Here is a 17,685-nt window from a genome sequence, read left to right as displayed (position 1 = left end):
GGTTAGTAGTAGGGAAACGATGAGATAGATTGATGGATTTCAACACCGGATAGATTATTAAAATGGTGATAGAGAGATACTCCGACTTATCACCGAGTGAGGTTGAATTAGGGCAGCAGACGAGAAGACATCTCAGACATGTCTTAATTCAGGTCTGCCTCAGGCGAGGAATGATCGTCATGTCTTGCCATCTTCGTCTAGAATAGAAAATCATCGAGATCTATATTCCTTCTAATTATGCCGATCATGGCTTGCCCGTTCCAGTGTCGCAGGAACCCCTTTTGCTTCTTCTAGAGTGTAGTGATTCAGCCAAACGTCGCGTTCCAGTTTAAGCTCTACGACTTGGCGCAGCTGATGCTTGACCCCATAGTCTTCATTTAAATGTCCGAGTCTTCTAACGGAAACTATTCGGACCAAGACCAGAATTGACATCTAAACTAGGCATAGCTTTCTATCCTTCTTGGTGGTGCCGAACTATATCATACTGCAAGATATCTTCTAGCTCCCTGCGTTAAGAATTAGGCTGCATTACTAGCCATCTACGGTGGTCGTGGGATGTCGATGTCTCTGATCGGCGGGGTTAAGTATCTGTGGTCGCTGGGACGACTTGACGACAACGGTGGCTTCAGTTCGCAGGCCACAAACATATCGAGGTATCCAAGCAGGACCTGGAAACGAGGGATACCGGGTCTTTTGAGATGATGGCTGTGCGACACTCTGCTAAGGCCGCTGTCGGGGAGAAGGGGCGTGGGTACAGTATCATGCCAGATAATAAGAGATGGCTGGAAGTAACGAGTATGAATGTCTATAATGAACTGTCAAGATCAAGAGATGAGGAAATCTGCGTTGTGAGAGGATTTTGAAATTCGCCGGAACAAAAACAATCAAATGGCTGCAAGCAAAACGATACAAATAGGTAAGTATATACAATCGACGGAAACCTCTTATCTCAAAAAAAAAAAAGAGAGAGAGAGGTATAATATGGACATGACTATAATGAATAAATTTGGGAAAGAAAGAGATTGTGAGGATGAATCATGAGTCCGACTCCACCACTTGACGTAAAAAAATCCCGCATGTCTCCAACACCAACCCGTGCAACTTTGGCCAGCAAAGTAGGGATGCAAGGATCACATTGTTTTTTTGAGTTCCACGACACCTTTGCACGCGGGTGTGGCAAGGTGGACTGAACCCCCCTTACAGATGAAGCTGCACGAGGGAAACCTCCCGGAGATGGGTTTGATTGCTTTGTTTCATAATGAACGCAAGGGAGAGTCGGTTCTGATCACATTATTCTGGGCGGGAAGGAGGACGGTTATGCTACCGGTTGGTAGCCCTTGTGCCCAACACTGGGTGTCTTCCATTCCGATTGTTGGAAGTTGGTCATCTCGGTGCGGTTGCTGTTCCATTTGGCGTCATCGAGAGCATGTTCGAGACGGCCTGTCTTGCGCTGCTTGATGAAGAAGAAGACGAACGCAACGATGAGGATGATGCCGGCGGCGGCGGCACCGCAGTAGATACCGACCCGAGCCGCCATAGGTAGCTCGGCCCATTTCTCCGCCGTCGACTTCGGGGGAGGTTTGTTCAATTCTTCGACGGCCGTTGAGTTACCACTAGCCACCCGGTTAGCCTCACATCTTCTGGTTTGTGCTGCAGTATCAGTAATAAAAGGGAAACTTACTCGGCAACCTTGATACTCTTGTACGAGCCGGAGCGATCGCCGTACGAGTACTCCTTACCGGTGTGGAAATCGTGCACGCGCACTTTCTGAACCACCATGGTGTAAGGACCCTTATCATAGTCGACCTCACCTCCAGCCCATTCGATGGTACCAAGTTTGTTTCCGGAGTCACCAGCCGGCCAGATACCGAAGCGGACGTTGCTCGGCGTTTGCGGGAAGTTCTTGCCATCCAAGGCATCCTCGTATTTCAACGTCCGCACGAGATTGCCGTCCAGCCACCACTCGACTTTCTCTTGCGTCCAGTGGGTGGTGTAGTTGTGGAATTCGGAGTCAGCATTGGTGAGATCGTGGTATCCACCGCGGTTGAAACTCGTATCGTTGCCTTTGCCGAAGTAGTTGGATTGCACCTGGGAGGTGTTATAGCCGACCCATTCCCAGTCAATCTCGTCTCGATCGGCGGACTGCAGCACGACACTGCTGATGATACCGGCACCTTTGGCCATCTTGACGTGGGACTCGACAATACCGAAGAAGATGTAGAAGTTCGACTGCAGCGTGGGGGATTGCAACTTCGATTTGATGGTGAACTCGGCGCCCTCGTCCGTGTAGTAGATCCGACCGTTGGTGACGTTCCAGATCGTGTCGTCGAGGGTCGAGTTGAAGTACCATGTGTGGTTGGTACCCAAGGCCGGGGCTGCCGGACAATCATCTTTCTTGAGCGGATCGCAGTCGGTGAAGGTCTGCGCCGTCACGCAGGCGATGGTGATAGCCCAAAGGGACAAAAAGCGAAGGAATGACATGGTGGGAGGATGCGTGTAGGACCAGCTCCCCCCGGTGATTGAATATGGAGGTGGATGTGTGCTGCGTGGTTTCGCACTCGTCGAAGGTGTATAGATCCAAGTATATAGGGCGGAAAGGGGGCGCGCACACAACAAGCGAGTGTTTACAATTGATAGGCGTCCCCGGAATTCTGGAAAGGAATGGCTATCTAGCTATTGAGCTAGAAATTAAAGAATGGATGTGCGATCAAACCGCACGAGTGTTGAAGCGCGCCCGCAAGAAGGGATGTAGACGAGGGAGGAGGGTGAAACGATCGATGAATGAGAAGATCCGGAGGGGAACGACGGGAAGAAGAAAGAAAGACCATCATGGGGTCCTTTTTTCACTTTAACCCAATTCATCCTAACGAAATAATTAGTCGAGTCGTCCGGTGGTCTTAGGCCGCATGGGCAAGTAATTTCCTTTCGGGGGTTTATTATTAGCAGGACCTTCCAAGCATCATTTTTGGCCTTCTTTTTCTTTTCTGATTTTTTCTCTTCCTTATTCTCCCTCCCCTTCTGCAGTCGATGCCACTAGTTTCGCCTCTAGTCGTTAAGGGGTCGCCCTAAACTGGAAACTCGCCCCTCTTGGCTCGCGGTGGCTGCCCTCCCTAGTCCCACTGCGGACTAGCTCGCTACCCGCTAGCTCTGTTCGGGTCTAGCGTGTTCCCTGTGCCTGGCGCCAACCACGTCCGGTAAGGTGCGGACCGGCGGTCAGGCAACAGCTGGACCAATGGATGGGCTGGACTGCACCACCGATAGGGGCGGGGCCAATCATCCGAGTTCTGCAGGGGGTTTCCATCGCCATGTTTTTGTTTGGGCGTTTCATCATTTTCATCGGAGGATCCTTAAAAGCAAGGCACCCTCGCCGTTCCCTCCTGCGCGGGGGGGCAATCCATGGGAATGTCGCTCGCTTCTCGCTTGACTCGCTTCTCCGTGCAAGCCATGTTCTAACAGTCAAGGGGCCAAACGTCAGACACTCTGACTCCCCTCGATCCTGGAGGTAACATCATATAATGGACTGTGACACCCGGCCCCCTCTTCCAAGCATCCAAAACCAACGCCGAGGACCGCCACTCATCCCCTTACGGTGTACTCTCTTAGTCTCCTACTCCGTCCACCTGAACCACCGCTGGGAAACCGGATTGGCAGCCTGCCAGGTGAGACTAGTTTGTACCTTCGGCACCGCCTGAAAAGTAGTGAAAAGTGAAAACTCAGCATGCCTGGAACTGTGATTGACCGATCGTCGGTCATTGGCCCAGTGGCAATGGCTCCGGCATTTTTGCCAGCCTCTACATCCGGGGAGGGAAATGTATGCGGATGTGCGGTCGGAGTATAGATAAAATTAGACAGAAGGGCCCAGGAGCTAATGACACCATCGAGAACGGCGTGTGGTTAGGGTGCCTAGGGCCTCCGTCGGCAGATGGAGAGCCATACATGGATACGGTCGCTGGACAGGAGACCCTAGACTGCGACTACGGAGTAGTAGGGAGACAATCGCAATGTTGCCATCTATCGACCGTCTACGGTAGTAATGCTCGCAAGTTTGCAGCTCATCTCAGTTCTCAACTGCCGCCGAACCGCAATGTCGATCAATTCTACCTCCATACATAATACATAGCTCTCCGGCGATCCGATCCCCAAGCGGTGGGTTCGCAAAAGCAAAACAAAAAAAAAAAACTCTGCAGATCCACCCCTTTCTACGGAGAGTTCGTTAGGAACTTGCCGCGGAGTAGATTTCGCAGACGTCATTCATGAACTGTGAAATCATGAGGGATGGTTGCAGAGTACTTTGATTAAACATGCCTCCGACGTCCGAATATTTTTAGATGTGTTTTCTATAAAGTTATAAAGTATTTGGCTACTTAAAGAATGGGATGGCGACTAGTCCCGATTGGGCTAGTCAGGCCACTCGCCGGCGCCAGGTCGTTCTCTTAGTGAAGTTCTTTATAGAAGAGGATTCTATATAATCTGACAGCCTAGACGGAGTACGAGCTAGGAGGGTGCTAGAGTTACCACAATCTTCTACGGGATCATGATGCCGCTATTCTATGATAATTTCGAGGAAAAGGGGCACTAAAGATAGTAAACAAGCCATTGTAGCCATTTTCATCACCAAATATTGCTCTTTGACGGGCTCTGTTTCAATAATAGCTTCGTGTTGGAAAGTATATATAGGGGGCTCGGTTCCGAGCGCACGACAGGAGGCTTTATCGATGTCTAAAACCAGACTCCTGAGAGAAGCAACCAGTCACCATACATGTCAAATGGTAATGGACAGACTGGAAGCCATCCATGAGCACGACCATCAATAGGGGATCTCATGATTTATCGCAGATGCTGGCAGGAGCACCAAACGCTCAGCTCATTCGGACGATGCCCCACCATTTGAATAGCAACCTTATATAGAGACAAGTCAGCGTTAGTGGTAGGATTTTCCTCTGCCAAGAACAAGTTTTAGGAACGTACACTATAAAGTTGTACATACATACATACCTATACTGTTGTATGTATCTAGACCTGACAGACAGGAGCCTTCCGGCGACGACACGCCAGCCACGTGATGTCGGCCATGTCGACCACGTGACAGCGCATCACGACACGCCGTCACGACCTTACGTAAGGTTACCATACTTCATACTTACTGAGTAGTTACTGATGAACACTTCAGGATCACACATCAACGCTTTCATGTTTAAATGTAAATGGCTGTCAGTCAGAGATCAACTGACAGTTGATAATTAATCAAATTTTTATACCAATGTTCATAGAAATCGCAGGACACACGTAGTACCATCATCCATAGAACCCAAGCCAACATCTCGTGCGGGCGGGCTGGACCGAGCTAGCAAAGATGCGTCCAACGCCTGCACGCTCCGTCCGCGTCCACATCGCGACGCGATTTAGATGAAGCGCTTTTTTGTTACACCTTGGGGTCCTTCCCACTCTACATCCGCCCTCCCCCTCCGGTCTCCTCTTCCTCCGCCATTCCCCTCTCCTTCTCTCTCTCTCTCTCTCTCTCTCTCTCTCTCTCTCTCTCTCTCCCCCTCCCCTCATGCTTCCCGCCTGTTCTCGCACATAGCCCAGCCAGCCTTCCATGTCTGATCCGGAGCCCTCTGTAGCGGCACGTTCGTCGTCCCCGGCCACTGCCCAGGCGCCCGAGTCGGCTGCAGCTGCGGCTCTCAATTATGCCTTCTTGGTCCACTCGCAGAAGACTCTGACCCAGAACCTCCCTCCGAGGGTCGACAACAAACTGTTGGCGAGGCAGAAGCGTCGCCGGACGAGGTACGCATCGCGGTGTACCACCTTCCCGTCGAAGATGAACCACAACTAACGCGGATATCTTTCTTCTATATAGTCCTGAGGACCATGCTATTCTTGAGACGGAGTATCAACTGAACCCTAAGCCGGACAAGGCCGCCCGTACAAATATAGTGCAGCGGGTTTCGTTGGGCGAGAAGGAAGTGCAGGTATGCCTAACTTCTAGTTCTATATATGACGCGCCACCATCCATGCCCATGACCGTTTCTTACCAATGTCTTTCCAGATTTGGTTCCAGAACCGCCGCCAGAACGATCGTCGAAAGTCCAAGCCTCTCCAGCCCCATGAACTCTTAGCCCCGCGTTCCGGCGGGACCGACGCGTCGAAAAACATCTCGAGTGATGAAGTCTTACCCGCAGAACCCGGGTCTTCAAGTGGAACGGAACAGTCTGAGGAATCGGGTAGCGAGAAACATTCGATGGAACAATTGGTTGGCACCGACTCGGTAGAGGCGGACGTCTCGCCCGCAGAGAGAGATGAGATTGAACAGCTTGGCCCCGACTCCCAAACGAGCGTCGAGTCATCCGAAATTCCGGAAAATAGCCAGCCTATTTCAGACACGACTGAACCGGACCCAGAACCCACGCAAATACACGAGACCATCGTATCAGAGGAGTCGCTCCCGAGCTCTGCGAAGAGAAAACGGTCCATCTCCGAACTTCGTGAAGGCCAGCCACCAGTACAGCAACCAGTCACGCCGGGTGCAGTGCCGGATGCTAGGTCGCCGCCTTCCTTGAGGATTTCCTTGTCATTCGATGGCGAGGCGATGGTGAGAAAGGACACCGAGTTGACGCCGTCTCCGCCGAAGGGACGGAACGCGCTTCGAATCGCCATGTCTTCAGATGGGAAGGCCGTGATCCGTGCCGAGGGCGAACCGTCGCCGTCTAAGAATCGGGTCTCTATGTTCTCGGCCCGGAAACCTCAGTCGGCAGGCCTTCGACGAAGCAACAGTGCTGTGGTGCATGGAACGCCGCGTGGCCCCGCCGAGAAAGACAGACTCTTTGGAAGGTCACGAGACCCTCGCAACTGGGAGTCGTTTTTTGACACCGATGCACGAAGTGCCCTTTCTACACCGTCCAGCGCCCAGAGTGCGCCCAACTCCGGCACCCCGGGGATATTCCGCCCCGGAGCTCCACGTTCTTTAACCCGAAGCCTATCGGCTCGACATAGAAACATGTTGACTTCTACACCCACCTCTTCTGAGTACCTCAATACGCCAGTCCCCAATGCCGCAAGAGAGAAGCGGCGGAAGATTTCACGTACAGTTTCCTCCTTGGGACGTCTGGAGTCTGGCCACAGCCTTCTGAACCGGACGGCATCTGGCCCGGCTAGACAGGCCAAGTTACTCCCGAAGATTGCCAAGGACGCTGGAGACGCAGATATGCATGGTGGTGATTCTGACAAGGAGAACTGGGTCCCCGGTACTCGAGCGTCCCATGTTCGTCGTCGGACGGCTTCCCACCATCAATCACAACGCCCCGCTCTCGGAGAGTCAAAGGGGAGAGACGGAAAGGCCAATAAGGATCTCATGACCACCGGCAGACGCTCGCGACTTTCTCAGACGTCGCAGCGCAAAGTCAGCGGAGGCAAGGACGTACCAGAAGAGGACGCTGATGTCTCTGCATTCATGGCTGGCGGGGGAAGTGCAAGTCAGGAAGAAGATCTTGATTGCATCCAGGGCTTGCTGTCACTCAGCCAAGGTGCATGGAGGTAGAAATTCTGATCTGCTCTCCTCGATACGAATCTTTTTTTCTCTCTTCTTTTCTTTTGTCCATTTTCCTTTGTTTCATATCCATTCATTTCTTCTGGAATCATGTTGGAAGGTGCAATCCAGCAAGCGGTGATTGCCTGTATGATGCTGAGCGATGCTCATTCTATGACGATTGACCTGTCTTTCCTGTCTAGTGCAGTCCTGGCTCCTGAGAGCTGTAATGACTGCCTGACATTGATGATGAAATTTTGCTACCGAGTAGGGCACATGATAGTCCTGTGTAAATTCTCCGGCTAATACAACAATTTTCAAACAAAACAAATTATTAAGCCAACTCTTTGGGCCATGAATTGTATATTTCGCCCATTTCCCCATGTAGTTCACATCAGCGAGGTTTTAGGCAGAAACAAGCTCGGCTAGTAGGTCTGCACGTGGCCTGCAACTCTTCCCTTTGTCCTGCGGCTTCTTGGCCTTGTCCTCCCGTCCACTCGCACATGAACTGTCCATCTGCTTCTCTCTTGTGCTGGGGGGCCCGTTCGTTTCGTCTTACGGTGAGTTGCAAGTCTGTGTTTTTTTTTTTTTTTTTTTTTTTTTTTTTTTTTCATCTCATCCCCTGTGTGGTTTTCTATTTCCATCGCTTTTGCGGATCTTCAGTATTTGAGTTTCTGCTTAGCATCATCGATTTAGCGGTACTCGAACTGCCTACAGCACCCAATGCAGGTTGTCTGTACTTCGAATGTATTGCCTCTGTTGTTGCTCTTTGACTATTTTCGTGTGATAACCTATGCTCTGGGATAATGTCTATCTCTTTGTCTATGGAGTCGAATTGAATTGCCTAATGCTGCATATGGCTGTATACTCGACCTGCGGGGTCCACTAAATGCACCCCAAGATCAGAAATAATAGGCACTGGAGCTGGTTATACACTTCATTCTACAAGAAACAAGCTAATTAAATTCTATGATTCACAAGAGAACAATTTCTGTCGGTGTAACTGCAACATCGGACTTTTTATTACCGTTGTTTTGGCATCAGCGCCTGACACGTAGCTTTAGCTCACGCTGCGTCAGTGCCATGGACAAAAAACCTCATGTGGCCATCATTGGGGCCGGCTTTTCGGGACTCAGATGCGCAGATATTCTTGCTCGAAATGGGGCTCAGGTGACCATCTTCGAGGCCAGGAACAGAGTCGGAGGGAGGGTGCGTACTCATTCAAGGATATGCCTCGTTCGTGCTAATCTGAAACAGGTTCACCAAAGCGAGGTTGGGAATCACCTGGTAGATCTGTATGCTTACTTTCCCTCTCTCGGAATTCACACTTATGGGAACGGGAATACTAACTGTTACGGCAGAGGGCCGAATTGGATCCATGGCACCGGAAAGAATCCAATCGCCGATATTGCGGCACTGACCGAAACCACCACTGACGACCTTGAGGGAGACCAAGCTTTGTATTCCTCTGATGGCAAACTCATAGACCGTCAAGTGGCCGCCAAAGTATCCGAATTCCTGTGGGAAACTATCGGAGAGGCCTTTGAGTATAGCAATGCTCACAAGGAAACCATCTCACCAGACCGCAGTCTGCTTGGTTTCCTCACGGAGCGACTTGAGACAACCAGTCTCACTCCCTTGGAAAAGGAGCTGTGTATAGAATCAAGCAGGCTGTGGGGAGCGTACGTCGGGGATCCCATTGAAAGGCAGAGCCTGAAGTTCTTCTGCCTCGAAGAGTGTATAGACGGGAGTAAGTTCTCGCTACTCCTCCGCTAATATTGCATCCCTGCTCACCCGAATCCTAGATAACTACTTTGTGGCTTCCACATATAAAGCTATCCTACAGCATGTCTCCAAGACAGCCCTTGAGAACGCCGAGATTCGCTTTGATCGACCGATAGTCAAAATTGATTCAAAGCTCCGAGATGATCCAAAGACACCGGGTGAAATCGCCTTAACCACCGCAACTGGCGAAATCTTTCAGTTTGACGAAGTGGTAGTCACCTGCCCACTGGGATGGCTGAAGCGCAACCAAGCGGCCTTCACCCCCGAGCTCCCGACCCGACTCACCCAAGCCATCAATAGCATCTCATACGGTCGACTGGAGAAGATATACGTCACCTTCCCCGAAGCCTTTTGGCACAAAAATACAGACCACAACACCAACAATCTCAATGGACCAACACCAACAACAAAGACCACCGCCCCCGAACAACCATATACCTTTATCCAGTTCCTCGACCCAACTTACACCCCCCGCCCCTCCAAGATCATCTGGAACCAAGAGTGCGTCTCCCTCGCAACTCTCCCCGCTCCCTGCACCCAACCCACCCTCCTCTTCTACACCTATGGGCCCTGCGCCACGCACATCGTCTCATCCCTCAAAGACCTCCCTCCTTCCTCCCCAGCCTACAACACCTACCTCACCACCATCCTCTCTCCCTTCTACTCTCGTCTCCCAGGCTACGACCCCTCCTCGCAGGCCTGCCAACCAACCGCCTTCCTCGCCACCCAATGGCAAAACGACCCCTACGCCGGCCACGGCTCATACTGCAATTTCCAACGCGGATTGGAGCACGGCGATCGCGACATCGAGGTCCTGAGAGCCGGTATGGGCGTTGACCGCGGCGTGTGGTTCGCTGGCGAACATACGGCGCCGTTCGTAGCTTTGGGGACCACGACGGGTGCGTACTGGAGTGGGGAGCGCGCGGCGAGTCAAATCTGTGCGCTTTATGGGTTGGGAAATGTTGGGGTGGGTGTGGTGAGGGATGACTCTTTGCCTTCGGCTGCGGTAGCGGCAGGGAAGGACGTGGTGCTGGAGAATGGTTCGAACTAGATGGTTAGAGTGAGGGAGGTAGACCTAGAACTATGACCAGAACTATACGTTGCTAGATAGACCCAAGATGAATCTTAAAAAAAAAGGCAAGAGATGTCGGCCGAAGTTTTGCTATATCACAAACATATACACTCACATACGTATGCACATCGTGAACTACTTCCCCTTATACGTAATAATTTAACAAACTCGTTCAATTTCACTAATTGATATGATTGATCCATGGGATAGACAAGGTAATATGTATTCGCAATATTTACACATCCACGAAACACGAAAAGCCACTCAGTGCCGGAAGTCGGACTATAGGCCAGAAAAGAGAAAGGTGGACCTAGTTCGAATGCGTTGTACAATAAAAGCAGCAGCAGCAGCAACAACAACAGCAGGAAGCCAAGCACACAAAAGCCAGCCAGTACTATAATTCGAACGAAAGATGGAAGAAGTACAAAAAATAAGGGGAATCACAACGGAGACGCTATTCAACCGCTCCTAAGAGGGAGGGTGAAAGAAGACGAAGATAGAAGATAAAAACAGCGGCAGGAATAGATAATCACGAGTGGCAAAGGAGAGAGAGCGACTTTCCGGAGAATAATTTGGCGCCATTGACGGGAGCATTCAATAATCGTGCACGATCCTCAGGACTCCGCGTAATCTGTAAGCAAGGCACAAAGGTAAAAAGTTAAAAACAAGCAGTACCACTTAAGGACAGTAAGGGGGTATCCGCAAAATTCCGAACTGAACGCCGGAAAGACAGCAAAGCAAAGGTGCAGAATCCGATAAGCTTGAAATTAACAGGCTGAGAAGAAATGCAATAGTTGAAAAAGAAAGAAGAAAAACAGAGCAATGCTCATATAGTACAGCGCATGACGGCGCACAAACGATAAAACTGGCAAAGATTGGTCAAATGGCTGGAGCTAAGATAAACCAATTTCACTGCCGAGGCTGGGTGTCACGAAATAACGAGTATGCGTTGTAGCCACCTCAAGTTCAATTGAACTGCCTTAAATGGGCGTTGAGACCGAGTTGATAATTCCTGGTGGTGTTTTGAGTCGATGAGTAGACTCAAGGCCGCCTGCTCAGGGTTGAAGCATGTGATCATACAAGACCTAGCGTAGCGTCTTGGAAGCGCAAAGCAGGAAGGGAATCCCGACTCAAACTAGCTATTTCCGATCAATCTTCCCAAATAGTCTCTAGGTCGAGGTCTTGGCGACGCTCTGCTCCACAAACACTCCAGCGCTTTCTCTTGTCCGCTCGAACTCCGTAACCCCCCGATCCACCTCTCGCGTTCATGAACGTGCTCGAAGGACCGGAAGCATCGGACGTACCACGTCGCCGGCTCCCATTAGCCGCCGCCTCGGCTTCGTCTGCCTTGTCGGCTGCAGCTTTCAACATCGCGATCTGATCGGCTTCGGTGGCCTCCGCTTCAGCATCGGGAATGTCGGGGATTGTTTCCAAAGACGAGATACTGGGACTGCGAGACCGAATGCTGGTAGGCGTGGATGGTACGGAGGAAGCGGAGGACGCCGAGTAACCAGGATAGGATTCGTTGAATTTCGAATTCAGAATCAACGGGGAGGCATGCGCGGAGGAGGGGCTGCTGGTCAAGTGGCTGGTGGAGGTTCCGGCATGGAAATGGAGGGGGGACGATGGTCGCCGGCGACCAATGCGCGGGAAGGTGTGAGGGAACATCGGTGAGGCCGAAGGTGGTTCTCCGTGCGGTGAGGAGGCCATTCCGGTGTCCAGTTCGGCGTGTTCTGAGATAGTCTCGGAGATATTCAGGGGCATCATTCTGGCCTCGAGATTTTCTCCAACGGTACCCTGCAGGGGCGAGTAGCGCTTGGGAATGTGATCCGCGAAATTCGTCGGTGCGCCGCGGCCGTTGACGAAAATATATCTTCCTCGAGAGTCCAGCCCGGGTGAGGAGTGGGCGCGCGTCATTGGAGGGACCCCCGAAACCTCTGCGAGAGATCGCGACCGGAAATGGGAACGGTTGAAAGGTAATCGGCTCGGGGTCGAGGGAGGGGGGTGGTGATTGAGCGATAAGGTTATCATGACGTTTTCTTCGGGTTCCGGCGTCGAGTTGGGGGCGGGTGTAGACGTCGTCGAGTCGATCGAGTCGATCGAATCGACCGAGTCCATGGGGCTGGGGGGAAGCATAATCCCCTCTGGCGGTAGGTGAGACGCTTCCATATCCGTTGGCAAGAAAAGAATTAGGCTAAAGCGGCTGCATGCTGGTGCGTCGAACAACTGGCCCAGAGAAAGCTAACTGGGAGCCGATCCGGGGTCGAGGGGTTGAGGCCCGTTACTTGACCCAAAGAGAGAGCGCCGGAGCAGGAAGGATGACTAGTTGAAAGAAAAGTAGAATGCACCCCAGGATATTATATCCTCTTCTCCACGGAGAGAAGACCAAGAACCAACCAGCAGGGAGGAGGAAATTTGGTTAGTGGGTTTGGGGGGGGGGGGGGGGAGAGTGGATGTGGGGTGGGAAAGAATGAAGAAGGTGGCGGAAGGAAAAGAAGAGAGAAAGAAGAGGAAGACGAAGAAGAAGGGGGGGAGAAAGAAGAGTTGGGAGGGTTTGACTGGTGAGGTCAAGACTTTTTGCCTTTGGCCGGCACGAGGTCACCGACCGGGGCAAGTCACGGACCATCTGCTTTGCCTTCCACGGGTCACCCCCTTTTGACCGTCCACTCACTCCTCCACCTGCCTTGACTACGACTTTCACCACCGTTGCAATGCAAGAAAGAAGACTCTGGCAGGTTGATTCTTATTGAGCTCAACCCAGACGGGTCGAGATTTGCCATTATTGGATCAGACTAATGTACAGTATCTCCTGCACATCTCCCTCGGCGCAGGGACGGGGCTGAGCCACTCGTCTCTTAGACCCTGACGGACCTGAAAACAGGCACATCGGTACATCTGGAGCTTCCCGACTGGTCGAGCCCCTGATCATTGATCATCGTCGCATCGCCGGCTGAGGAGTCCGTACGGGGAGCCACCAACCATTCCTTACTGATCGCCCGCGACAATTCACGTCGCTGCTACATCCAGAATTCACGATTATTAATCGATTGAATGACCATAAAGCTCGATGATAGACAAATAGACAGACAGACCGCTATCGAAACACATTACATTGATTATATATATAGTTCAAAAACTTCAAGCTTCGAGTAGGAGAAGCGCACACAGTATTAATTGAATCCCCTCAACACACGGGGGAGCAGGGAATGAGTGGACCGAGGATATAAAGGAGACTGTCAGGATAAAAGAGAGGAAGAAAAAGAAAAAGAGGAGAAGAGAAAGAGAAGATGAAGAAAAAGGAAAAGAAAGAAAGAAAAGACATAGTAAAGCACAACGAGGACGATATCACTGACACCATCGCAGAACTCCCGGGCCTACTGGTGTTCATCATCTTTGCACATGCTGGGCGCCTGATCGTGGTGTCCATCGTCTTGACACATCTTCGACGCCTTCTTTCGCATATATACCTCTCGAACTGGATCCCCTTCATAGTTGTTGATCACCCACTCTCCAATTCCGTATTCCTCCGGGGCTCGCTTGACGCCTCTTCCACCTCCACCGATGATGAGATTTCCCGGACGATAATCCGGGTCTGCAGCCATGCGACGTATCGCAGACACATGGATTTGGGCGTCGTTCGGAATATCACGGACCTCGCCACAAGGAAGCGGCCAGCGGATTGGCTTCCACGACCCGTCATCCTGCAGATCCATGCGTCGGAACGGCAGATACTCCATGATGCGCCATGTCAGGACAGACATTGCTGGGAGTCCCTTGTTGAAAGAAAGACAGTCGTGTAGTAGTCCTTCTCGGCTGGAACTGTGAAGAGCAGCAAGGAAGTTGCAACTCGACTTGGACCGCGACTTTGCGTTGTCATTGACAGCCATTCTGAACACAGGGTGCTCGGACTCGTCATTGGCCCCGTGAGAATAGTCTTGATCGTGACCCCAGCCATTGCTGCGGTTCCAGCGGATGTTCCCGTGGATGGGAGAATACTGTCCCTCGTATTCTTCACAGCATTCAAACTGTTTCAGTTTCCGAGAATCGAACTGAAGGCCCGCCTGCTGTGCCTCTTGGACCATCCAAACTAGAGGTGCGTGGCTGAGCGGCCAATCTTCATCGGCTCCTAGTTTCCATCCGCCGCCAATATCCGCATGGCCTCCAGGAAACCATACTTCTTGGATGTCTTGGGCGCTTTCGTCCTCCTCGAAATACCCTGGATTGGCACCCGGCACTTGAAGTGAAAGACCAGAGTGCCCACTCCTGACAGACGTCAAGTCCTCTGTGGACCCAGTAACCATGGGAACCGCGAGACTGAGATGTCTTCTCTGGTTAGGAGCAGGGGACGGGGCGCGGTAACGATGAATCTGCTCGTCGTCGTCATCATCGTGCGAGCCGGCTACGCTGCGGTAGACTGACGCGGTGTCCTCATGTCCCTGTTGGGTAGATCCCTCGTCGGTGGCTTCTTGCCCGTCCTTGTTATCGTCATTGACGACGATGGCGGGCACATTCTCGGATCTATCGTGATGGTGACGAATGTTATGCAGGTGGTGTCGTCCCCAATTATGGTGTCGTCTCTTTTTGTTCTGCCAAGGTTTGGCTTCTGAGATTAGGTCCTGTCGAAACTTGGCGCGTCGCTCGTCGATTCCCACGGCATGTCGAATGACTCTGGCCGAACTACGGGCGGTATATGGGAATTTACTTCTTTGCATCCAAGCGGACTCAAAACGGGGCACACTGTTGACTGTATCAAACAAGCCCATGAACTTGATTCGGGTGATCGGCCTGCTGAAAGTCTCACGGAAGGCTTTCATATAGCGGAACAGTTGCCGTTTCTCCTCTTTCTCTTCGTCAGTACCTTCGCCACGTCGCTGTTGCCATTTCGCAAAGGTCTTCCACGCAAACCGGGTCAGCTCCTCGTTGCCCGCTTCGAGGAGGCCGATGTAGTCGAGCATCTCCGCCAGGAAACGCGCAATATAAGCCCCTCGACTGAACCCGATGAAATAGATTTCATCACCAGGTGTGTAGTACCTCATCAGGAACTTGTATCCTCCCATAACATGCTCATCAAAGGAAGAACCGACGGCAGAGTCTTTTGCTTTGAGGTAAGCAGATTTGATGCGCTGGAACCGACCATGGCTTGAAAAGGACTTTGACGTCACGTAGGTTCCAATTCCTGGCTGGTAATAGTGAAACTGGTGGCTTTTACTGCGATCAAGCATCTGAGTTCATCATTAGCATCCTGTAAGAGGACTTGTCTTCGAGCCGAGTCTTCCTCAAAGCAGACTTACTCGAAAGATCTTGAGGACATTGCTGTCGGACTCGTCGCCGCAAAATTTATTACCGGTGCCGTCAAAACAGAGTACGAATTGCTTGGGCATGGGACTTGGTCCCAGGTGTTGTGCGTCCATGGTGGTGTGGTCTGGACAAGAGTTGAAGGGTGCAGCAAGTGGAAAGGCTTATGGGCCGTCAGGACAATTAAATCGACAGAATGACAGGACACGTACTCAGGGAATCCCCCAGTCTATATACAAAGGGGGGCTTATAACGGACAGAGACATGCAGCACCTGCAGGCGACCCTCGACCGGATGGATGCCCGTCCCGACAGACTGCGGCCTATCACTCGTGGATCTTCAGGAAAATATGTGCACGGCAACGCTATAAGACCCTCCAAGATTTGGCGACCAGGTTCCTGCAGTCTAGTCTTCAACCAAACGCTATATCAAGCTCATACCTAGGAGGTGGAGCCTAGTCAGTGGTTGGTCAACTTGATTGACTCGGTGGTTCTGAAGGTTAGGGAGGGGGGAAAAGAGAAAGAAGAAAGAAAAAAAAAAAAAAAAAAAAAAAACCGGGAAACTATTAGTTTAGTGGCATCTGCAGCTTTGGAGTTTTTCCCTTCTTTTTCTTTTCTAAAAATGATTGTGATTATGCCGCCGCCGTCCAATGTTTGACTTTGATTGTCATGTCAGCCGTACAAGACCCAAGCTGGCCAAGACTGACGAACTCAGCCGGGGTTGACGCGGTACATCAGCCAGCCCGCCAAAGATGACCATGCGTTTATCTGTCAATGCCATAATTGGACATGGTCCATCCTCGACAGTGATCGTCTTTGCCTTTCTCATTTTTTCCTTAGACCGGAGGAAGATCGCAAACCTTTTTTCTCTCCCCTTCTCCTCTCTTCGACACACCCAGCCCTGGGTCCGTCCCCTCCTTCGGGAATTGGAATGCGAGGTGAAACCAAGACATGGTCACTCTGAGGCTGCTGATCCAGCCGCCAGTCATCGAATGGCGCTGAAGGACTCATTGGGGAACCATAAATTATGTGCGGACGATCATTCCCAGCTCTACGTCAAGTGGAGAAATCCTGCCGCTGACGGGTCGACCCTAGTGCTCCTAGCTGTGTACTGCGCGTGTATCGGGAGATGAAAGAAGAAAAAAGAGGCCCTCGCCCGATACATTCCAGGAGGATATCCCAGATCTACCCCGTGCTGTCTACGTGAGATTGGAATGTGATGAGCAAAATCAAGAAATCGATCGGACCTTACCAAGCTATGATTTACTTTAGGGTCCGAACACACGATGGTATGTGATAAAAAAAAAGTTATTACTGTTTACCCCGTACACAGCTCCGTACGAACTTGGCGAAGATGCATGTGTTAGGATTTAGGAACCTGCTGGAAAAGGGAGCGATCATCCACGGAGCACAGTGACCGAAGTAAGGGACCAGCCGAGATGAGTTCAGACCGGCTTTGATCCTTCGCACGGTGGATCAAAAGGGCCATCGTTCGCACCTCAAGCCGGTTCAAGGCAACTGGAGGGAGTCTACCAGCATTGTGACTACTGACCAGAACGAATGTTTGGAACCGAGCCCCAGGAGAGAGTAGTCCGATAGATCGTATTGCCTGAATCCACCGGCAAACCTAAAGACGCGCTGGCCTCAGGCTGTCCCCGCCGGTGGGGAGCCTTGGGGAGCCTTAGGGGCCCCAGGCCGCTCAAGGACGAACCACTCGGCAATACCCGATTGTCCCTCCAGTCCACTTCCAACCCACCTTCCTGCACGATTTCTTCAATAGTCAACCCTCATCCAGCGCACGACTGGTCACACCCTGCATATCAGCAAGCCACTCGGTCGATGATGTTGGGCTCACATTCTTCGGCATTTCCTCGGTCCATGCCCTGTATCCGGTATACGGGTACGTTTCGCCATCACCATCGCCATCACCATCACGGTATCTCCCTCATTCTACTCCGCACTTATAATCAGGATCGCTTCGGGTAAATCCCACGAGATGGAGTGTGATCTGG

At 51.6% G+C, this 17,685-nt stretch overlaps 4 protein-coding genes across 4 annotated transcripts; 1 reads left to right on the top strand and 3 right to left on the bottom strand.

Moving 5' to 3' along the window:
- Positions 1 to 1,315: 1,315 nt before the first annotated feature.
- KD926_007909 (glycoside hydrolase family 16 protein) lies at positions 1,316 to 2,481 on the bottom strand (the record flags this gene model as incomplete). The annotated part of the gene is made up of 2 exons (XM_053102428.1): positions 1,316 to 1,613; positions 1,682 to 2,481. The coding sequence occupies 2 exons, from the start codon at positions 2,479 to 2,481 to the stop codon at positions 1,316 to 1,318; spliced, it is 1,098 nt and encodes a 365-aa protein (XP_052960475.1).
- A 3,115-nt stretch (positions 2,482 to 5,596) lies between these two features.
- On the top strand, positions 5,597 to 10,358 carry KD926_007908 (FAD/NAD(P)-binding domain-containing protein; the record flags this gene model as incomplete). Its single annotated transcript, XM_053102417.1, has 7 exons — positions 5,597 to 5,784; positions 5,858 to 5,969; positions 6,047 to 7,530; positions 8,587 to 8,731; positions 8,780 to 8,817; positions 8,884 to 9,272; positions 9,328 to 10,358. 7 exons carry the CDS (start codon positions 5,597 to 5,599, stop codon positions 10,356 to 10,358), a joined length of 3,387 nt encoding a protein of 1,128 aa, XP_052960474.1.
- A 1,170-nt stretch (positions 10,359 to 11,528) lies between these two features.
- Positions 11,529 to 12,548, bottom strand: KD926_007907 (uncharacterized protein; the record flags this gene model as incomplete). Its single annotated transcript, XM_053102407.1, has 1 exon — positions 11,529 to 12,548. One exon carries the CDS (start codon positions 12,546 to 12,548, stop codon positions 11,529 to 11,531), a length of 1,020 nt encoding a protein of 339 aa, XP_052960473.1.
- Positions 12,549 to 13,753: 1,205 nt separating this feature from the next.
- KD926_007906 (T6SS phospholipase effector Tle1-like catalytic domain-containing protein) lies at positions 13,754 to 15,790 on the bottom strand (the record flags this gene model as incomplete). The annotated part of the gene is made up of 2 exons (XM_053102395.1): positions 13,754 to 15,601; positions 15,671 to 15,790. 2 exons carry the CDS (start codon positions 15,788 to 15,790, stop codon positions 13,754 to 13,756), a joined length of 1,968 nt encoding a protein of 655 aa, XP_052960472.1.
- Positions 15,791 to 17,685: the final 1,895 nt, after the last annotated feature.

This window comes from Aspergillus affinis, assembly GCF_023601865.1.
Source record: "Aspergillus affinis strain CMG 70 chromosome Unknown NODE_4_length_623078_cov_86_301200, whole genome shotgun sequence".
In the NCBI taxonomy this organism is placed as follows: domain Eukaryota; kingdom Fungi; phylum Ascomycota; class Eurotiomycetes; order Eurotiales; family Aspergillaceae; genus Aspergillus; species Aspergillus affinis.
This window is presented reverse-complemented; position numbering and strand designations above follow the sequence as displayed.